Source organism: Spea bombifrons, chromosome 9 (genome assembly GCF_027358695.1).
Source record: "Spea bombifrons isolate aSpeBom1 chromosome 9, aSpeBom1.2.pri, whole genome shotgun sequence".
In the NCBI taxonomy this organism is placed as follows: Eukaryota; Metazoa; Chordata; class Amphibia; order Anura; family Pelobatidae; genus Spea; species Spea bombifrons.
The window spans coordinates 1,451,140-1,468,282 of record NC_071095.1 but is presented as its reverse complement, the minus strand read 5'-3'; the positions used below and the strand labels follow the sequence as shown (position 1 = coordinate 1,468,282).

General features: G+C 39.2%; 2 protein-coding genes across 2 annotated transcripts; one reads left to right on the top strand and one right to left on the bottom strand.

The window, feature by feature from the left end:
• Positions 1-900: 900 nt before the first annotated feature.
• LOC128505105 (tubulin polyglutamylase ttll6-like) lies at positions 901-6,954 on the bottom strand. The gene is made up of 11 exons (XM_053475406.1): positions 6,901-6,954; positions 6,553-6,683; positions 6,007-6,163; positions 5,573-5,716; positions 4,996-5,081; positions 4,685-4,910; positions 3,835-4,013; positions 3,454-3,642; positions 2,812-2,977; positions 1,933-2,263; positions 901-1,073 (listed from the first exon to the last, which is right to left on the bottom strand). The coding sequence occupies exons 1-11, from the start codon at positions 6,937-6,939 to the stop codon at positions 901-903; spliced, it is 1,821 nt and encodes a 606-aa protein (XP_053331381.1). The 5' UTR covers positions 6,940-6,954.
• Positions 6,955-11,284: 4,330 nt separating this feature from the next.
• LOC128505034 (protein N-lysine methyltransferase METTL21D-like) lies at positions 11,285-14,929 on the top strand. The gene is made up of 6 exons (XM_053475319.1): positions 11,285-11,526; positions 12,027-12,137; positions 12,246-12,318; positions 12,907-13,026; positions 14,123-14,227; positions 14,495-14,929. The coding sequence occupies exons 1-5, from the start codon at positions 11,285-11,287 to the stop codon at positions 14,225-14,227; spliced, it is 651 nt and encodes a 216-aa protein (XP_053331294.1). The 3' UTR covers positions 14,495-14,929.
• The last annotated feature ends 2,214 nt before the right edge of the window (positions 14,930-17,143 follow it).

Genomic DNA, 17,143 nt, shown 5'->3' with positions numbered 1-17,143 from the left:
CCTAGAAGGCCCACGGATCGACTATGCGCCTGTCATCTCCCTGCTCTGCCACGGTGCGCGCTGCTTCACTGATAGCATGGATGTGTAAGTGGAGGAGGGGAGCATGGCACAGGTAGGCTGTTTGAGGCAAGGATGGCAAGTCCTATGCTTCCAGTCAGGTCCTGTGGATGAAATCTGGGTGCCAAGACACAATTCCCCACCCCTGATGTAAAGGATTCATAGTACAAGGCACATAACAGTTTGGGGAACAACAGTATAATGTTTATTTGGGGTCCAGTCTGCTTCATCATGATGGTATTTGATGGTATATTTAACCATAATGGTATTTGATGGTATATTTCATCATGATGGTATTTGATGGTATAATTCCCCATGATGGTAGTTGATGGTATAATTCCCCATGATGGAATTTGATGGTATAATTCCCTGTATTTGATAAAATAATAAAATGTTAGAAATTGCATTTTGATGTTTGCTACAAAATACTATTAGTGTTGATGCGTATAAAGAAAAAAAACATAAACTATTTTGTTAAGAAGAATTAACATATTATATAATTTAAAAACCAATAATATAGGCGTGTGTTTTGATTTAAGCCCTAGAGATATTTGTTTCCAGTGCAGCTTTTATATATTTTCTGTTACATTTATGCTAGACACGACCCCAGTAGTTTCAGTACTTACATTGAACTGTTGGCCCATTTTATGCATCTCGAAGGTGTGGTGGTGATGGTGGCTTTCTCACATCCAGATCTATCTCCTAAAACAGAAACACTAATATAAACCATGTATGAAGAATCCGGTATTTTCATGCTGCCTCTTTGTAGAATGACCAAGATTCTAGTAAATCATTTCATTACCTGTTCCTGTTCATGGTTGCGACACCCGCAGTCTGTTGCTTTCAATGACGTGTGCGTCGGGTAACTGGTGCAGAAGATGGAGCAGCAACTAAAGACCGATTTCCAGGAATAACAGGAAGAAAACCACTTCGAGGTTCCTCAGGACGTCTTCCTCCAGGGACAATGTTCTTCAGAGAGCCAGAAGAAACACCGGATGCTTTCTTGCATGTTGGGTCTTTTGAGAGGAAAAAATATTGTAGAATAAAAAGAATTTGTAATAGACACACTACACATACAAGTAAGCCAAATTCTGACTTCTAGTACACAAACATGTATAAGGAATTGCTACAAGTTCACACTGTAAATAAAGGGTTAAAAGGTACAAAAGTTTGTAAACCGAAATAAATCTCATAGGAATTTAGCTACAGCATACTTAGTGGAATCTAATCAATATTTAGTACATTTGTTGTCGAAAAAAAATACACTTTTCTTCTTTGATGTTATCTGTAAAATGTTTAACTGAATGCTCTGGAAAAATTCCTATAACTAGAGATGTCGCTGGTGCTTTTCAAACTATTAAATATCTTTTGGAACCCACTATGCAAAAGATATCAGCTTGGTCTTCTTGGACATCATTCATGTCCATCCAAAGCTGAGCTCATTAAACCAGGGATTTGTGGGGTATGTGGAAATTTCATTTTCATGACTCCACCATGTATTATGAAGGGAGAAACTCAGATAGTTTTGCTTGCAAGAAGGTTTCTACTGACCCTTCATAATGCTATTAGTAGGACAAGTTATTTTAGAAACGTATCTATGGATTATGCAGGGACGGCTCTTGAAAGCAGAAAAGTTATGCATTTTTGCATCAGTTTTGCTTTTTCCTATAGTAAGCAAGATGAATCTTAACGAAGACGTTTACTTAAATCAGTCTAGATTGCCCTGATGATAGATTAGAGTTAATTGCTTTGGGGGGAAAAGGGTTTAGCTTTTCAAGTATATTCTGGAGATTGTGTCCTCAAGAATGAACCCCAGTATGTAAGCTAATGGATATTACTCTCAAACTGAATATTTGTATAAATAAATGTTCTTACTCTGTGCAGCCTTGGTTCGGGCACCGGAGAGACTCCTCTGGCTGTCACGTGCCGGCTGTTTAACTGGCTCACTGACGGCAGCAGTTGCCCGGATGTTTTGCACCACTCTCTGGAGTATTTTTCTCCCCGCAGGATACTGGGAAGATGGAGGTGCTGCTCTTCCTGGCTGAAAGAGTCTGGGCAACTGTGACACATCCCTGTTGGAGTGATGGCTGGGAGCAGTGTGAGCTCTGGGAAATGATGCCGTGTGCCTCGATCTCAAATTAGGCAACGGGAGAACAGTTACAGTTTCTGTTTCCTGACACAGTACCGGTGGGCGGATAAAGCGTAGCTGTAAGAAAACAACAAGATCTGACTTATATTTCTCCTGAGGTGAGTTAAAAATAAATAAGTAAATGTCATGTGACTAGCACTATGTATATTAAATATGACACATTTTTATGATATAGGCACATTAATTAACACCGGTGCAGCTTAAACCAGTCCGTTAGTGAAAACTGGTCAATGTTTGTAATTGAAGAATCCTTTAAAATTGGATTACATTATACCTTCTGTTTTGGAAAATAAGTCCTGGCTTTAATTATAGTAACTCTCATTTAAGGTTGGTGTCTAGACAAAATGGACCAAATTGAGTTAAGATTTGGTTTGCATCTAATTTTCATGCAATTGTTTGCATTTTATGTAATTGTTGGTATATTTGGCCAACTACATTTCTCATGGTAGAAGCTAAAGATGGGCCTTTGGTGACAATAAACTAATAAGCTTGCTAAACACATCATTTATACACCGACTTTTCAATGTAAACATTTAACTGGTTCTGCTTAACTGTCCTTGTACATAGGAACATTACAGATTGCAAACACATGTTGATGTTCATACCTTTCTTTCCATGCTCCTAATGTAATTAGGAGGAGGAGGACAAGTTGGCCTCTTTGGTACGTGATATGTGGCAGGCTTCTCAGCCGCTGATTCTCGGACAGCATCATTATTCACACTTTTCTTGGGCTTTGGCTCTTCTATCAGACGAAGCTCTTCCATTTGCTTCCTGCAAGCAAAAAATCAAGATTGTTATGATAAAAAAGCTGATGGAAATGAAAAAAATTTGCCCAAGAATATAGAATAATGAAGAGAATAGTTTCTTGGGTTTCCTTATTTGCCGGGTCCTGAATAATCATTATGGCCTCAAATAATTGGTCACACAAAACCTTTCACATTGTTCAAGATGGATAATGAGCAATATACGGCAGACTCTATATAAACTTTTTATGCTTAAGATCTTACGATGTGCAGACCCACCATGCTATGAGGCTAGGCAAAGTCCTCTGTGGTGTAAATGGGCAGGTTGGAGAAGTTCTGCCTTTCAACTGACCCATTGAGCATTGGATAGATCACCAGTTACTTGGGAAAATGGTTACAGGTATGGATAAGAGTTCTACCATAATTTGGTGGTTTTGCATTTCACATTGAAGCCGCTGTAACCAAGATGTAAATGTAGGCACTGTATTTGTAATAATAACTGACCTGACACACTCCGCTCTTGCTTTGGAAGTTGCGGTTTGCATGTACAGTAAGCCCCTGGGTATGAAGAATTTCCCGTACTGCCCAGGTTTGTGACTTGGGTAGATCCGTCGGTAGCCTCCAAGGTGACTGTCCTCATACTTTTCTACCTGCTCCAGCCAAGCAGTCTGGGTGTTTAACTGTTCCTGTAGCCTAGTTTAAAAAAAACATTAGTATTGTTATTATTATGATTATTATTATGATTATTACTTATTTTGGTACATTTTGGAAGTTGTGTGCACAGTTATATATATATATATATTACTCCCTAGAAAGTATGGTAACGATAAAACTTTGCTTCTGCAATGTTTATTCTTATGTAATATGGAATGACTTCAAACTAACCTTGCTTCCATCGAGAGCTTGGATTGTATTAAATGATCTTCCACTCTGCGCTCTTCCTTAATAACTTTCCTGGTGTCGCAGGCACGGAGTCTGATCATATTAAGGGTATCCTGCAAAACGGCGTCCTTGACCTCCTGATCTAACCGTGAGTCTGTGGTAAAACTTGGGGAGTGATTCACCTGCACAAGCATAGAAAATACTGATGAGCTTCAAACTAGTTATTGAATTAAAGTTTGTCCTATGAAAAAATGTGCTCTATAGGAATGGTTGCATGGTTTAAGAGTTTAGAATCCAACTAAAACAAACTTCCAGTGCACAGTTTACATGCATATATATATATATATACACATGACGGGGTGACAGCACTCTACAACATAAACTGGTGCAGATCACCCTACTGTGTGACCAAAGTCCTTAGCACGGTCCGTTCAGCCCAATCAGTGTTGGTTGGGTGTCCAGAGCAGATGATCAAACTCAGATAACAAGGAACCTTGGAATAAAAAAGGTTACATATAGAGAGGCATTAACACCCATTACAGGATAAGACTGGAAGAAATGCAGAAATCTTAATATCTGATCCATTTTCTATTGCATGACATAAGCATGATGTTATGAACTGACACCGGTTTCATGATGTATGTGATTTACTTGTCCGCAGACACTCTGGACACAAATGTAAAAATCTGCAAAAGCCTCTACAGGATTGAAAATCCATTTTTCTGCCATTTTCAGTTTTTTCTACCTCTATACTTTATTTTTTATCAGATTTTATTTTCTATATATGATTATGGGTTTATTCCTAGACCTTCATACATTAATACATATTCCATGTGAACATGTCAACTGTTACCTCTAGGAGCCATGGCTTCAACTCTTGGTCCAGAATGATGTCAAACCCAAGGATCGTGAAGCAGTTGGTACCAGCAGCTTTGAATGGGAAGCAAGTCTGATTCCTATGCTTCAAGATCGGTTGAATGGAAATCAGGGTCTTGATAATGACATCATCGATCTCACTCCATAGTTTTACTGCATCGTATCCATGATTTTCCAGCCAACCTCTCAGTGTTGAAAGTTTCCTGATGAGGTAAAAAAACATATATCAGAATAGAACTATATTTATGTATAAAAGAAAAAGTATTTCTATTGGTTGCACTTACACACCTTTTACTTCCTTTTATATCATCTCTGATGAAATTCTCACTGAGCTTGTTGATTGAATAGTTAGTTAGATGCATACAGATGTTATTCTAGAAAAAAGAAGAAATATTGATATCTTTACATTGTCATTCCTGGGAATTCTAAAGGGTTGACCCAGAATCTCCTGCTTGCCTGGGTCTCTTGTCTCGTTCTCTAGGTAGGGTATGGGTGTTTAGCCACCCCACCTCCTGGTCACTTAACCTCCTACTCCATGCAGATTCAAGATTGTCGAAGGCTAGCTGAACTCCGGTGTGTAGCTAGCGGCACCCAATCTGCAGCTAGCCATGCCCCATGCACGACAAGTCCTGCCTTAACACATGACTAGCATTGTCCCCTCAAGAATCTACTCCTACTATCAAGTTCCCAGATATGTATACAGCACATAAAAAAAAATTTTTTATCTTCATTTAATGTTCCCATTTTTATGCTATTTAGAATCATATTTTTATATAATATATTTTCTCTATCTGCCAGGGTGCTTCATTTCTCATTGTTTGTTTTACAATCAGTAGGCATTATAGTTTCCATTAAAGATGCTTACCAGGTTTTTGCAGTTGGGTTTGGTGTAGCTGGTGGTCGCAAACCGCACAATGCCCTCGTTATAGATGAAAATGCGCAGAGGGTCACAAGAAGTGACAAGGACATAGAGCCGAAGATCAAACTTAAATCCATCAATCAGGAATGGCTGTGCGGATAAATCACATATATATAAATTAGAATAATTCATGAAGTGCAGACAAGAACCATCAGATGTCTATAGAACTTTATATTGATCTCAGTACAGATACCAATACAACATTTCCTGCTACATCTGAGTACTTACATAGAAGTGCTTTCGGTTACTATTTCATATTTCCCTATTTCTATATATACAGCATACTACATAAACATTACAATTGAATGTTTTGAGCACTTAATATGTCTGTTCAGTTATAATGTAAGCATAGAATTCTATAATATTCCACATTTTATTACCTTTTCGAGATACTGCTGACAGATCATGTGTTTTCCAGGCTTGATGTCATCCGCATTGTACGTCAAGAAAATACCTTGGCCTTGGCAGCCCTTGCCTGGCTTACAGATATAGGTCTCTCCTTTTCTTCTGCGACTATATGCCTGGAAATCCTTATAGCTATGGGACAAACAATTATAATTAGAAATTAAGAACAGGCTGTATAAGTGATGACACGCAATGGAGAACAATAAAAGCAAAAAAAAAAAAAACATCTGAAGTCCAATATAATAATTATTTCCCATATTTAATGCATATTTAATGTTAACGGCTTCAATATTATGTACATTTTATTCAAGAATATACAGGATTTCTGGAGAAAAGTTTACCCTTTTCAAATGATTGTGTTTTTTCTAATAAAGTCTGCCTTGTATTCTGAATATAAAATATATAAAATAGCTTTCGCATTGCAACTGGTATGTTTTACTACTGAGTAGTTGCTATATAGAGAAGACGCAACCTATTATTATACTTTCTACAGACTTCATATTCATTACTTAGAGACTTACTCAGCAGGTAGACTCCACGTCCGTGGGAAGATGTTGTATTCCTCTGGGAAAAGCTTGAACAATCGGTTCATGTTCCGGGCCAGTGAGTCTTTCCTGCAGATCTCGCTCATTCCTGGGAAGTGGTTCATTATCTGTAAGTAGAAATGTATAGAATTACACAAATGATGGTAAAAAAGGCTGCTCAAGTTAAAATTCATCATTTTATACAAATAGGGCTCTATTCAGCGAGCTAAAAAATAAATTTAGTTATGACCTTTGTCTTATCCCACTCATACAGTTACAGGAACTATAATGTTCTGAAACCCCAATGATTTAATCTACACCCCCTAACAGAAATCTGGTTTTAACCTGAAATTGTTTCATGTCCATGATCCGATTCTGTGCCATATAACTATCTGACCAGAATACTGTCCAATCCTCATCATCTCCGACCTCCTTAAATCCACAATGTTGGACAGCCCGACGCACTGGAATAAAACAAAAAGCAAAACTTACACACATGTGCTAGTGTTTTCATTCATTTGTCATATGATGGCATTTCTCACGTGGAATAAATATAAGTGAAAGCGTTATTTTACATTTATAGAATAATGAGATAATACAGCGAAGTTTATTAATTCTTCCTAACGACTGGATGTATAAATCCGAGAAACCAATTTTATGAATACAGAACATAGAAAGGTTTCTCTAAAATATTTGTATGGGCAAAATATCTATGATGTAAGAAGTGTAAGAATATATTGTTTCTGTGCATGTTGCAGATCTCTGATATGAAGTTACAAAAACATTAATCTATCAAACAGTAATTGATCACTAAAGATCATACTTATTACTTACCACTCTCGTATCTGCACTTGGTCAGATTTATGGCAATTGGTCTGAAAACAAGAAATGAAAATACGTCAGTCACCCCGGCTTTAACATACATGAAAACATCATAAAATGCAGATAAAGTTTACAATGTTCAAAAAAATGACATATTACATAAAATATGCAATAGTTTGGGAAACTATAAGCTCATATCTATATACTTTAATAAATGTACAGGATGAAGATGATGATGACACTAGATTTCTCCAGCATTGCGATCAAAGTCAAGCGCACATTATCAGAAGTAGGGAAAATACATTATTTATACACTCAGAAGTTTCAGGTTCCTATATATATATATATATATGTTTGAAGAAAAGGCATTGCTGATTAATGATTACAGCAGATCATACAGAATATTACAAAGAAATCACAAACCTTAATTTGTCCTTTTCAGGTTGATCATCCGCAAGTTCTTTGTAAATGCGGTCCAGCACTTCCCGGTATTTATGTTCACTGTCAAAAGTCAGAGAGCCCTCTGCAATTCCAGTGATTTCCGGAAGTGAATCATCCGGCGCTTGCTTCTCACCCTTTTCATCTTCACGGTTATCAGACCGGCCAGGTAGATCCGAATAAATCTTCATTTTACCTGCCATCACTGAAGCTGGGAAACCAAGATGACACCAAGAACATTAGAATCATTAAAACTACAATAACTATAATATTGCATAATATTAGACTTGTGCATTCGTTTCCATACAAATGCGTTTTCATGCGAATGCAACATTGGGCAAATGAAAATTGGCCGTAATTTTAACTAAAAAAAAAAAGTTTCTCTAAATCCTTTAAAATCCAAAAACATCCGAGCTGCTGTAAATCTCATCCCATGAATTGCACCTGGACCCGCGTTGCACCTATAGGTCTTGATTTAATAATTGAATATTATAAATATCCCTCAAGATTGTAAGCTTGCGAGCCGGGCTCTCTCCACCTAATGTATCGGTTTGTCTTAGTCTGTCAATTCTTGTCTCGTCAGACCCCTTGAATGTATTGTATCAAGCGCTGCATAAACTGCTGGCGCTATATAAATAAAAGATAATAATAATAATAATAATAATAATAAATATGTGCAGGGATATTTCTCTACCAAAAACATTATACAGAGAGATTCCCAGCTGCTGCTTCATGTTAAAGTTACTTTGTTACATGTGAAGCAGCTCGGATGTTTCTTCTGGGCGTTTATTTCTTTGCAACCAGACAGACGAATGGGATTTCCAAAAACAAAAATATTGGACAAATTTTGTCCGTTCCGGAGACGGACATATTTCACAGAATACGAAGACATAGTTTCTACTGAAAACTAACACAAAATAAACATAATATACATAAAATTGCTTTAGGTTTACTCCCTTGTGACCAATGATGTACGTCATGAAAAGATGGTAGCACAGGACTCATGATGTACCTGGTACATAACCGGTTAAATCGCTCCCACATCACCGAGATCAACAAGAACATGGGGGGGGGACACTGCTGCTGATGGCTCCCCGATCAGAGCCGTCAATCAATGGCAGATCTTCCATGCTACAGCCAATCACATGCATGGAAAAAGTCAAAAGACAAAGGTGATGCTTGCAAGCATTGCCTTTGTCTCGGCTATTTAATTTTTTTTTTTATTTTGTATGGTTAGTATGGTACTTAGTAGGGAATGTTTTAGATATGGAAAGGAAGGTGTTAAAAAAAAAATGAAACAGGAATCTAGGGTGATTTGTAAATTAGGGATATGTTAAGCAATAAAATGTTTGGTAATTGTTCATTTTATATATCTTTAAAACTTTATTTCATAAAGAAATTGCTTCACATATATGAATATGAATTTTGAGAAAATCCCTACTTGTCCAAAAAAAATGTATATTATTCATGTGCGTACACGAACTGAGAAATGGGAACATAGCTGTTTAAGTCGTGTAGTGATTTTGGTGTTTTAATCCATTAGTAAAATGAAACAAAAATCCCTAACATACCTGTTACAATGAGATGAGGAGTGGATGCGCAACAGATGAGTAATAGCAATAGTCCTGCAGTATAACAACTACAGGGAGTTGCTACAAAAGATTGGCTTGTAAGCTAGAATTTCTGTGTTTATAACTCAGAATAAGTCAGTTTGTCCAAATGTGACCTACTATCGCTACTCTCAGTAATAGAGTGATTGTCTGGGCTTGTGATCCCCTAATGCATACACTTAGAATGTGTGACATCACAAAGCTATGACACAACAATTGACCTGTGACCATGGAGATGATGCACCACCATGCCAAAACTGTAGTGGGAAATGGGTGTGTCACAGTGACATCATAAACCTATCAATGATGTAAACAGTCATGTGGAATTCAATAGCCTTGCAAAGTAGCAGTTATGCTGGACTGCTAAGCTTTCTTTTTAATGCAATAAAAAGGTATTAATGATAAAAGTTTTAGTTTACTTGTTTCATATCAGTCCCTGTGTGCTTCTGTCCTATTTGTTTTCCACCTTGTTTATGAGCACAGAACACAATTCATTTTGGTGAAATAACTACAGTTTCAACAATAAACTACAAACGGTATATTATACTAAAACAAGAAAATGTTTATTTAACATGTAAATTATAGTAGTACATAATAATATAAGTATTTAGAGGATTTATATAGTTATATTTATATAGTTGGGGAAAATGTCTAAGTAGAACAGCAGCTTTAATTTAGAGAAATCAGGAAGATGCATTATGCATTATTCCCCCAGATATAGAGATATGCCTTATATCCCCTGATATTCCACTGTGCCCCCCTGACATGCCTTATAACCTCCTATATGCCACTCTGACCCCAGATATGCCCCTCTGCCCCCCAAATATGCCTTTTACCCCTTATATGGTCATGTCACACTGGTGCTCCATCATAGAAGCCCCAGTAGAGGACAGTAGTGGAGGATGTCTGCGCGCATCGCACAGACACCCGCCGGCTGTCAGAGAGGAGGATCCGGGTCCCCTGCAGCGCTGTATTATTATCCAACCACTCATTAAGGTCTGATTATAAGACGAAGTGTATTTTTCAGAGCATTTGCTCTGAAAAAACCCTAATTTTATATTCCATAAAATCGATTCAACATTTTTTTCTCTCACGCAGTATAATTTACCCGTTTATATATATATTTATGACAATAATATTGTGTTGTTCTTGGGTACCAATTTGCCTTTTTATAAGTTTTCTTCCACCCATCCTGGATTTATAGGATCTTAACCCTGCGTGGCCAATGCAGCCTTTCTTGGATATTGTACCCTGTGCATGGCTGTTAAACACACAGTGGCGGCAGAGTGCGATAGAGACGCTTTTATAAAGAAGAAAACGCTTTAAACATATTAAGAGAAAAACGGATTTTAATTTCATTTCCAAGTGCATTCCATGTTATGTGCATTTACATATCCGTGAGCAATTCTAATATGAAACGTGGCTGTTGCTTTATTATTATATATTATATTCTCGTATACAGTACACATTGTGCAAGTGTCAGTCACCGAGCGGGCGCCAGAGACAGACAGACACACCGAGCAGAGACAGACAGGCAGACAGACAAGCAGACACACCGAGCGGACGCCACAGACAGACGGACACACACACCGGGCAGACGCCAGTGACAGCCAGAGACACACTGAGCGGACGCCAGAGACACATCCCCCCTCCCGAACGGACACCGGCGCGCATCAGTTCAATGCATTTCCACTCATTTCAGTCTCCAGTTTCCGGCAGTACTTTGTACCATGTGATCAGTCACATGATCTGACAACCTCTTTAGAGTCCTACTGGGTAGGAACTAGCAGCTGTTTGGGCTTTGTAGGCGTCAATGCTGGCACAGTGAGGAAGCGGGCACCTGAGGGGTTTGGCCTGTCATGGCGGACCCGAGGGGAATGTTTTTGCGGGAGCTGGAGCGCAGTGATGGGACGGTTCTGGCGATTCAGCAGCTGAGCTCCGGAGACGTAGGCTGCGTGGTGTGGGACGCCGCTATCGTACTATCCAAGTTCCTGGAGGGCGAGGAGTTTGTGGGCCCTGGATTCCATAAGCTGAGGGGGAGATCGGTTCTGGAGCTGGGGTCTGGCACCGGCATTGTAGGGATCATGGCGGCAACCCTCGGGTAAGTGGCAGATCTGGTGCCACACAATGTAAATAAATGACTGATATATTCTTTATGAGGAGAGTAATAAATCTCATTTATAATTTTATAACCCTTTTAGAAATATGAATGAAACCAAGTTATGTTTTTTCATTAACTTGGCATAATCAATACATAGAATATATAGGTGCCTGTGTGTACGTGGATATACATTTATAGATTCATTCAGTACATAAAAAATATGGCCTGCTCCCTTATAAAACACTACAGCATGACTTCCAACGCATACCTACCAAGTGTCCCGAAATTCCTGCTTCCCTCTTTCCTCACGGATGCTCCTGTTTTGTATGTACTCAGAATATCGGACGCTGCTGGCCCATTTCCCACCCGCCATGATAATATTCTAAAAGCAGATTTTTTTTCCTTTTAGCTCCAAAATATCCATTGATGATTCTATGCTTTTGATCTTTTACTTGGCACGACTATTCTTTCATTCTAAGTACAATTTATTTTCTGTACAGGGCAGATGTCACGTTGACGGATCTTGAAGACTTGAAGGACTTGATGAACGTGAACATTGAAAGCAACAAGGATCTAATCACCGGTAGCTGCCGAGCGAAGGTACTAAAATGGTTTGTATATCTCGGCTTGGTGGCAATAGGTTCTCTTTACTAGGATATGATTCGCCTTTAAATAATTAATCATGTTGTTAATACTTGGGGATATGTTTTCTTTTTCAGGGGTGAGGATGTCACAGAGTTCCTGCCTTCACCTAACTACATTTTGATGGCGGACTGCATATACTATGAAGAGGTGCGGGTGCTTCCGTATTTATTACATGGCTCAAAAGAGATCTTGTCTAAAATGGAAATGTGATGGCAGATATGTTCCATTTAGCCCATCTAATCTGCTGGGGTTTTTTTTGGGGGGGGGCCCCTCCTGGTGTTAAAGACTCAATTCTTGATCTTGGTTTTGGGTAGTCCTATACCTATGGGACTCATGTTTAAATGTTCTTACTGCATTAACCTGCTGCAATCAGGCTGGTTCAGGTATTAGAATAGTGTGTATCATATGTGCCCACCTTGGTGCTGTGACACCCCTGAATGTTATTTGCTAAATGTTTATTATGTCCGTCCTGTGAGTAGTTCCCTCATTAGGGTAATGTATAAAATCTGTATATGTATTGTAAGGGCCACTGGGCGGTATGCTAGGGGAGTAGGGATAAAGACATAAGTCTTGGACTTAACTCTGTCTCACCAATGGACCAATCAATTGGTCCATTGGTGAGATAGACTTAAGTCAAAGACTTACATCAATTTTATTTCATGATCTCACCAGGTATATTGAAATACTGTCATTATCGACACATGTAAACCTGTTTATTTTTTGTTATTAATACAGTCCTTGTGTCCGCTGCTGAAGACCCTTAAAGATCTCTGTAGCCTGGAGACTTGTATCCTGTGCTGTTACGAACAAAGAACCACTGGGAAAAACCCTGAAATTGAAAGAAGATTTTTTGAGGTGAGATCATAGAGCCCCCCTTGATAGGTTTAAATATTTCTGCTTCTGCAGATTGTTAAACACATTTTTGTTGCTAGTATCAGTTTATCCGTCCTTGGTCTGTCGTTTTTGTCTGGTCTACTAAACAAACAGCCTGTTCCTCTATAATACTGCCCGTGGTAAACGTTAGAATGGCTCTGTCTCAATCACTCAGCTCTGGAGCTCTGACTAATATAGCCTGTGGGAAAAAAGGATTCCATTATCGTGGCTCTAAGAGTCAGCTCAGTGTGTTGCTTGAGCAGGGAAAGTCACCCTAAATATCACATGACTGGCAATGTCGGTCTGCAGATAAAACGGGGTATAATGGGACAATATTAGATAAAACCAATATTTTTGTGTACAGGTCTTTGTGTTATGGTACTGCAGGCAGACAACCTGTGTCTCTTGTTCTGATCCCAAAGATCTTCTGCATCCCTTTCACTACTTTTTCATGAGCTGCTCAAATGAATGTTTCGTACCCAGAACCCTTGTGAATAGTATTTCTTGAACTATGAGAACAATTCACCTGCGGTGTGATTTAGTGAACCTCGTCTTTACATAATCCTTAGTTTCAATTGTAGCTTCTGAGGGGGATTATGGAACATGGTGGGAGTACACAGGCATCTGTTCAGAAGTAAAAAGTGCTTTAGGAAGCATAAGTGAGGCACTTCAGGCTTGTTTTTATTTACACAGAGCAGCCACGGTTATCTTAGTTGTGTTTTTCCAAGTCCAACGGAACTATACAGCTCTCCGTTATTTCCGTGTTCATGTAAGCAGCAGTCATGTTAGTATTGGCCTGTAGTTGCCTAGTATGGGTTGTAGCATGGATCAGTGCTGATCATGGGGAGAATGCATAGAGAGCTCATGAACATCTTCTCCCAAAGCCTATATGTTCTTGAGCTGGTAACTGCTGGTTCTGCCTTGCTGACCTGAGGAGGTAGCCACCAGAGAGGGGCATATGAGCAAGAGTTGGAAGTCCCTTTGGTTTCTGTGTTAATTGAGTGACATTTAGCAATTTACCCCAGATTTCCTCTTCTAAATATATCCTATATATCATATTTCCTCAATTTCTTTTTAGCTGCTGGGGGTTGACTTTGAGTTTGAAGAAGTACCTTTGGAGAAACACGATGCAGAGTACCAGAGTGAAGACATTCATATCCTGAGAGTTTATAAGAAAAAATAGGTATCACTATCCACAATCTGCCTCATATTTACACATTTCACAGGAAAGATAATTACCTCTTAGAAATAGAGTACTTTCCGAATGGCTTTTGGTGCGCTGGTGTGTGTGCTCTGGTTTGATGCATACATTGTCAGCCATGCCTGCGTATTGCACTGTTCAGAATCTGCTCTAGTTTCTAACTGCACTACGAGAAACAAAATATATGATTCAAATAAAATCCTTGGATTTTTAGAAGGGTAACACGGAAACAATTCTGTTTGGATACAGGCCCCAGCCGCGTGGCCAGCTTTGACTGCTTGCCACCATTAAGCACAAGCTGCAGCAGATCCAGATGCCTCCAACCTGGTCACAGCCATTCACCGGTTTTATGGCGATGGAGAAAATGTGACGTCCAGGACCAGCGAGCGAAGCCCTGGAAAACGGTGCTGCTAGACAAGGAGCAAACTGGCACCGACTCTATTGCTGGAAAATAATCTGTGGATTAAGGCTGGATCGCTTATTCAGTTAATGAATGTGCTGTAACCAGCAAATGTGTAAATTAAAATGTTATTCAAACTTTTTTATTCCCAGTTAAGTTCAAAAGGTTCATTTTTTTTTTTTTTTTATTTTGCAATATAAAACGGTGAGATCAATAACGGCCGCCTTCTGTTCCCTTGCAAGCACGCTGTGTTTCGGAAATAAAACGGATTCTCTTTCAATAAATTGGTTCTTGTCATTAAGAGTATTGGGTTCTGAAACCTAGCTACGACCACTGAACACCATTTGTTTTGCCTTAAAGCAGAGTCTTTAGTTTGCCTTTTTTTTTTTTTTTTTTTTTTTTTAGGGTCTACTCACTAAATGGAGAATGGTTTCAGCACCCAGGCATCGCTATATATTATAAGGCGTCATCCTCCTGTGAACTTCTGCTGCAGGGAGACCTTGGCTGCCCCTGTATAATATTTTCTCCGTCTTACCCATTGAATTATACATTTTTCAGGGTCAGCTCACACATCTTTTTGGAGAAATTTGCTAGGGATGGCCCCTTATAATGGATAGTAAAATGTGCAACTTTCCTACAAGCCCTCCTGACAACACTCAATTTACTCTAAAATCTTCTATAATACTATCTTTCCCAAACTTTAGAGATTGTGTCAGACATGATTTCATGAAAATTAGTTCCGAATTAAGCATGCGTATTATGTGACATTTTAGAGTAATCTTGAACGGCCACCAGTGCTGAAATTTGCTGCAACACGATTGCAATGGTTCACTGGAACGCCCGTCGGGCAGAATGTTATGTATGGATCCATCGCCGTTATCTGTAGTTAAAAGGTGCGCGTTTCTACGGTGAATTTTGGAGAATGGTGGTCAGATACCTCTGTGTTCATTGATTTCACTTCCTGGTAATAAGGTCAGTTGGAGGAAGGCAGGTGGCGATTCTTTGCTTCCCAAGAGATTCTTGGCAGTTGCTGTCGAAACCATTGACCTTCATGTGATCTTTAGATCTTTGTACTGAACTCAGATGAAAGGTGTTTTTCCCCCTTCAAGTCCGCTGTAAGCAACTCTGTGATCAGGGAACCGTGGACATTGTAAGTACTTTGATATGTATTCGTTAAATAAAGGAGAAGAGGACACTTGTCTTTAGGGCTGCATTGCATCGCCCTCTCCGCTGTCATTCTGTATGTTGGTGTTGGGGGTCTTTTTAGAACCCCTCTAACTCTTGTGCATGCTGGAGAAGAGGTAATGTAAATAGAACATGTCATTTACATGACCAGGTTCTTAATATACACAGCACAGTCAGCAGCTATAAAGTGATCTTATCCCCTTGGGGTTATCATTGGGGAGGAAGGAAAGGGTGTGCACTGGTGTTAACATGGAACTCTTACCTACTTTTATCGGGGTCACGTGATCCTGAGGCTGCTTGCATGGTGTGTGAACAGCTTGAGAGAAAGCTGCTGGAGAGGTAAGCAGGGTGGGCGGGAGGTGTGATGTGTATACAGAGGCGTATCTACTGAAAATAGCACCTATGGCAAGCACTGAAATTGTGCCCCTGTTTAAATATCTAAAACCCATTTACTAGCCCCTGCTGCCTATATATATATTAGACCCTGCTGCCGATAGCAGGTATAGATCAACACACAAACCCAGATCAATTGAAATTCACTTGTGATCTCAGCACTGAAGGTATATACCGTATTTGCTCGATTATAAGACGACCCCGATTATAAGACGACCCCCCAAAATCAAAATATTAATTTAGGAAAAAAACAAAAAGCCTGAATATAAGACTACCCTATAGGGAAAAAGTTTTACCAGTAAATATTAATTAATGTAAATTATTTTCATGTTTAATAAAAGCTATGATTGAGAAAAATATATTTTTTAAATTTCCTTTTATTTGCCAACCTGCCCCCCCCAGTTATGCCACTCTGCCCCCAGAAATGCTTTATACCCCCCTATTTGCCACTCTGCCCCATGATATGCCTTATACCCCTGTATGCCACTCTGGCATATAGGGGGTTAAAAGGCATATCATGGGGCTGAGTGGCATATAGGGGGGTATAAAGCATTTCTGGAGGTATATAGGCATATCATGGGGCTGAGTGGCATATAGGGGGTTAAAATGCATTTCTGGAGGTCCAGAAATGCATTTTAACCCCCTATATGCCACTCAGCCCCATGATATGCCTTTTAACCCAGCATGTACTGGCTGCCTTGGCTTGATAGGAGTGTGATTGCTGTTAGCAGTTTGATATATATATATATATATATATATATCAAACTGCTAACAGCAATCACACTCCTATCAAGCCAAGGCAGCCAGTACATGCTGGAACCTGGGGATGATAGCAGTGGGATTACAGCCTCCATATGCCATGCTACAACCCCCACCCCCCTTACACATCCATGCTATCACACACACACTCACACTCATTC

Coding starts and splice junctions, on each gene's coding strand:
- LOC128505105 (XM_053475406.1), bottom strand. CDS start 6,939: ATGGCACAGAATCGGATCATGGACATGAAACAATTTCAG. Junction 4,911..4,995: donor GATATAAAAGGAAGTAAAAG/GTGTGTAAGTGC, acceptor TTACCTCATCAG/GAAACTTTCAACACTGAGAG. Junction 2,978..3,453: donor GCAAGAGCGGAGTGTGTCAG/GTCAGTTATTAT, acceptor TTTTGCTTGCAG/GAAGCAAATGGAAGAGCTTC.
- LOC128505034 (XM_053475319.1), top strand. CDS start 11,285: ATGGCGGACCCGAGGGGAATGTTTTTGCGGGAGCTGGAGCGCAGTGAT. Junction 12,138..12,245: donor CGAGCGAAGGTACTAAAATG/GTTTGTATATCT, acceptor TTTCTTTTTCAG/GGGTGAGGATGTCACAGAGT. Junction 13,027..14,122: donor TTGAAAGAAGATTTTTTGAG/GTGAGATCATAG, acceptor ATTTCTTTTTAG/CTGCTGGGGGTTGACTTTGA.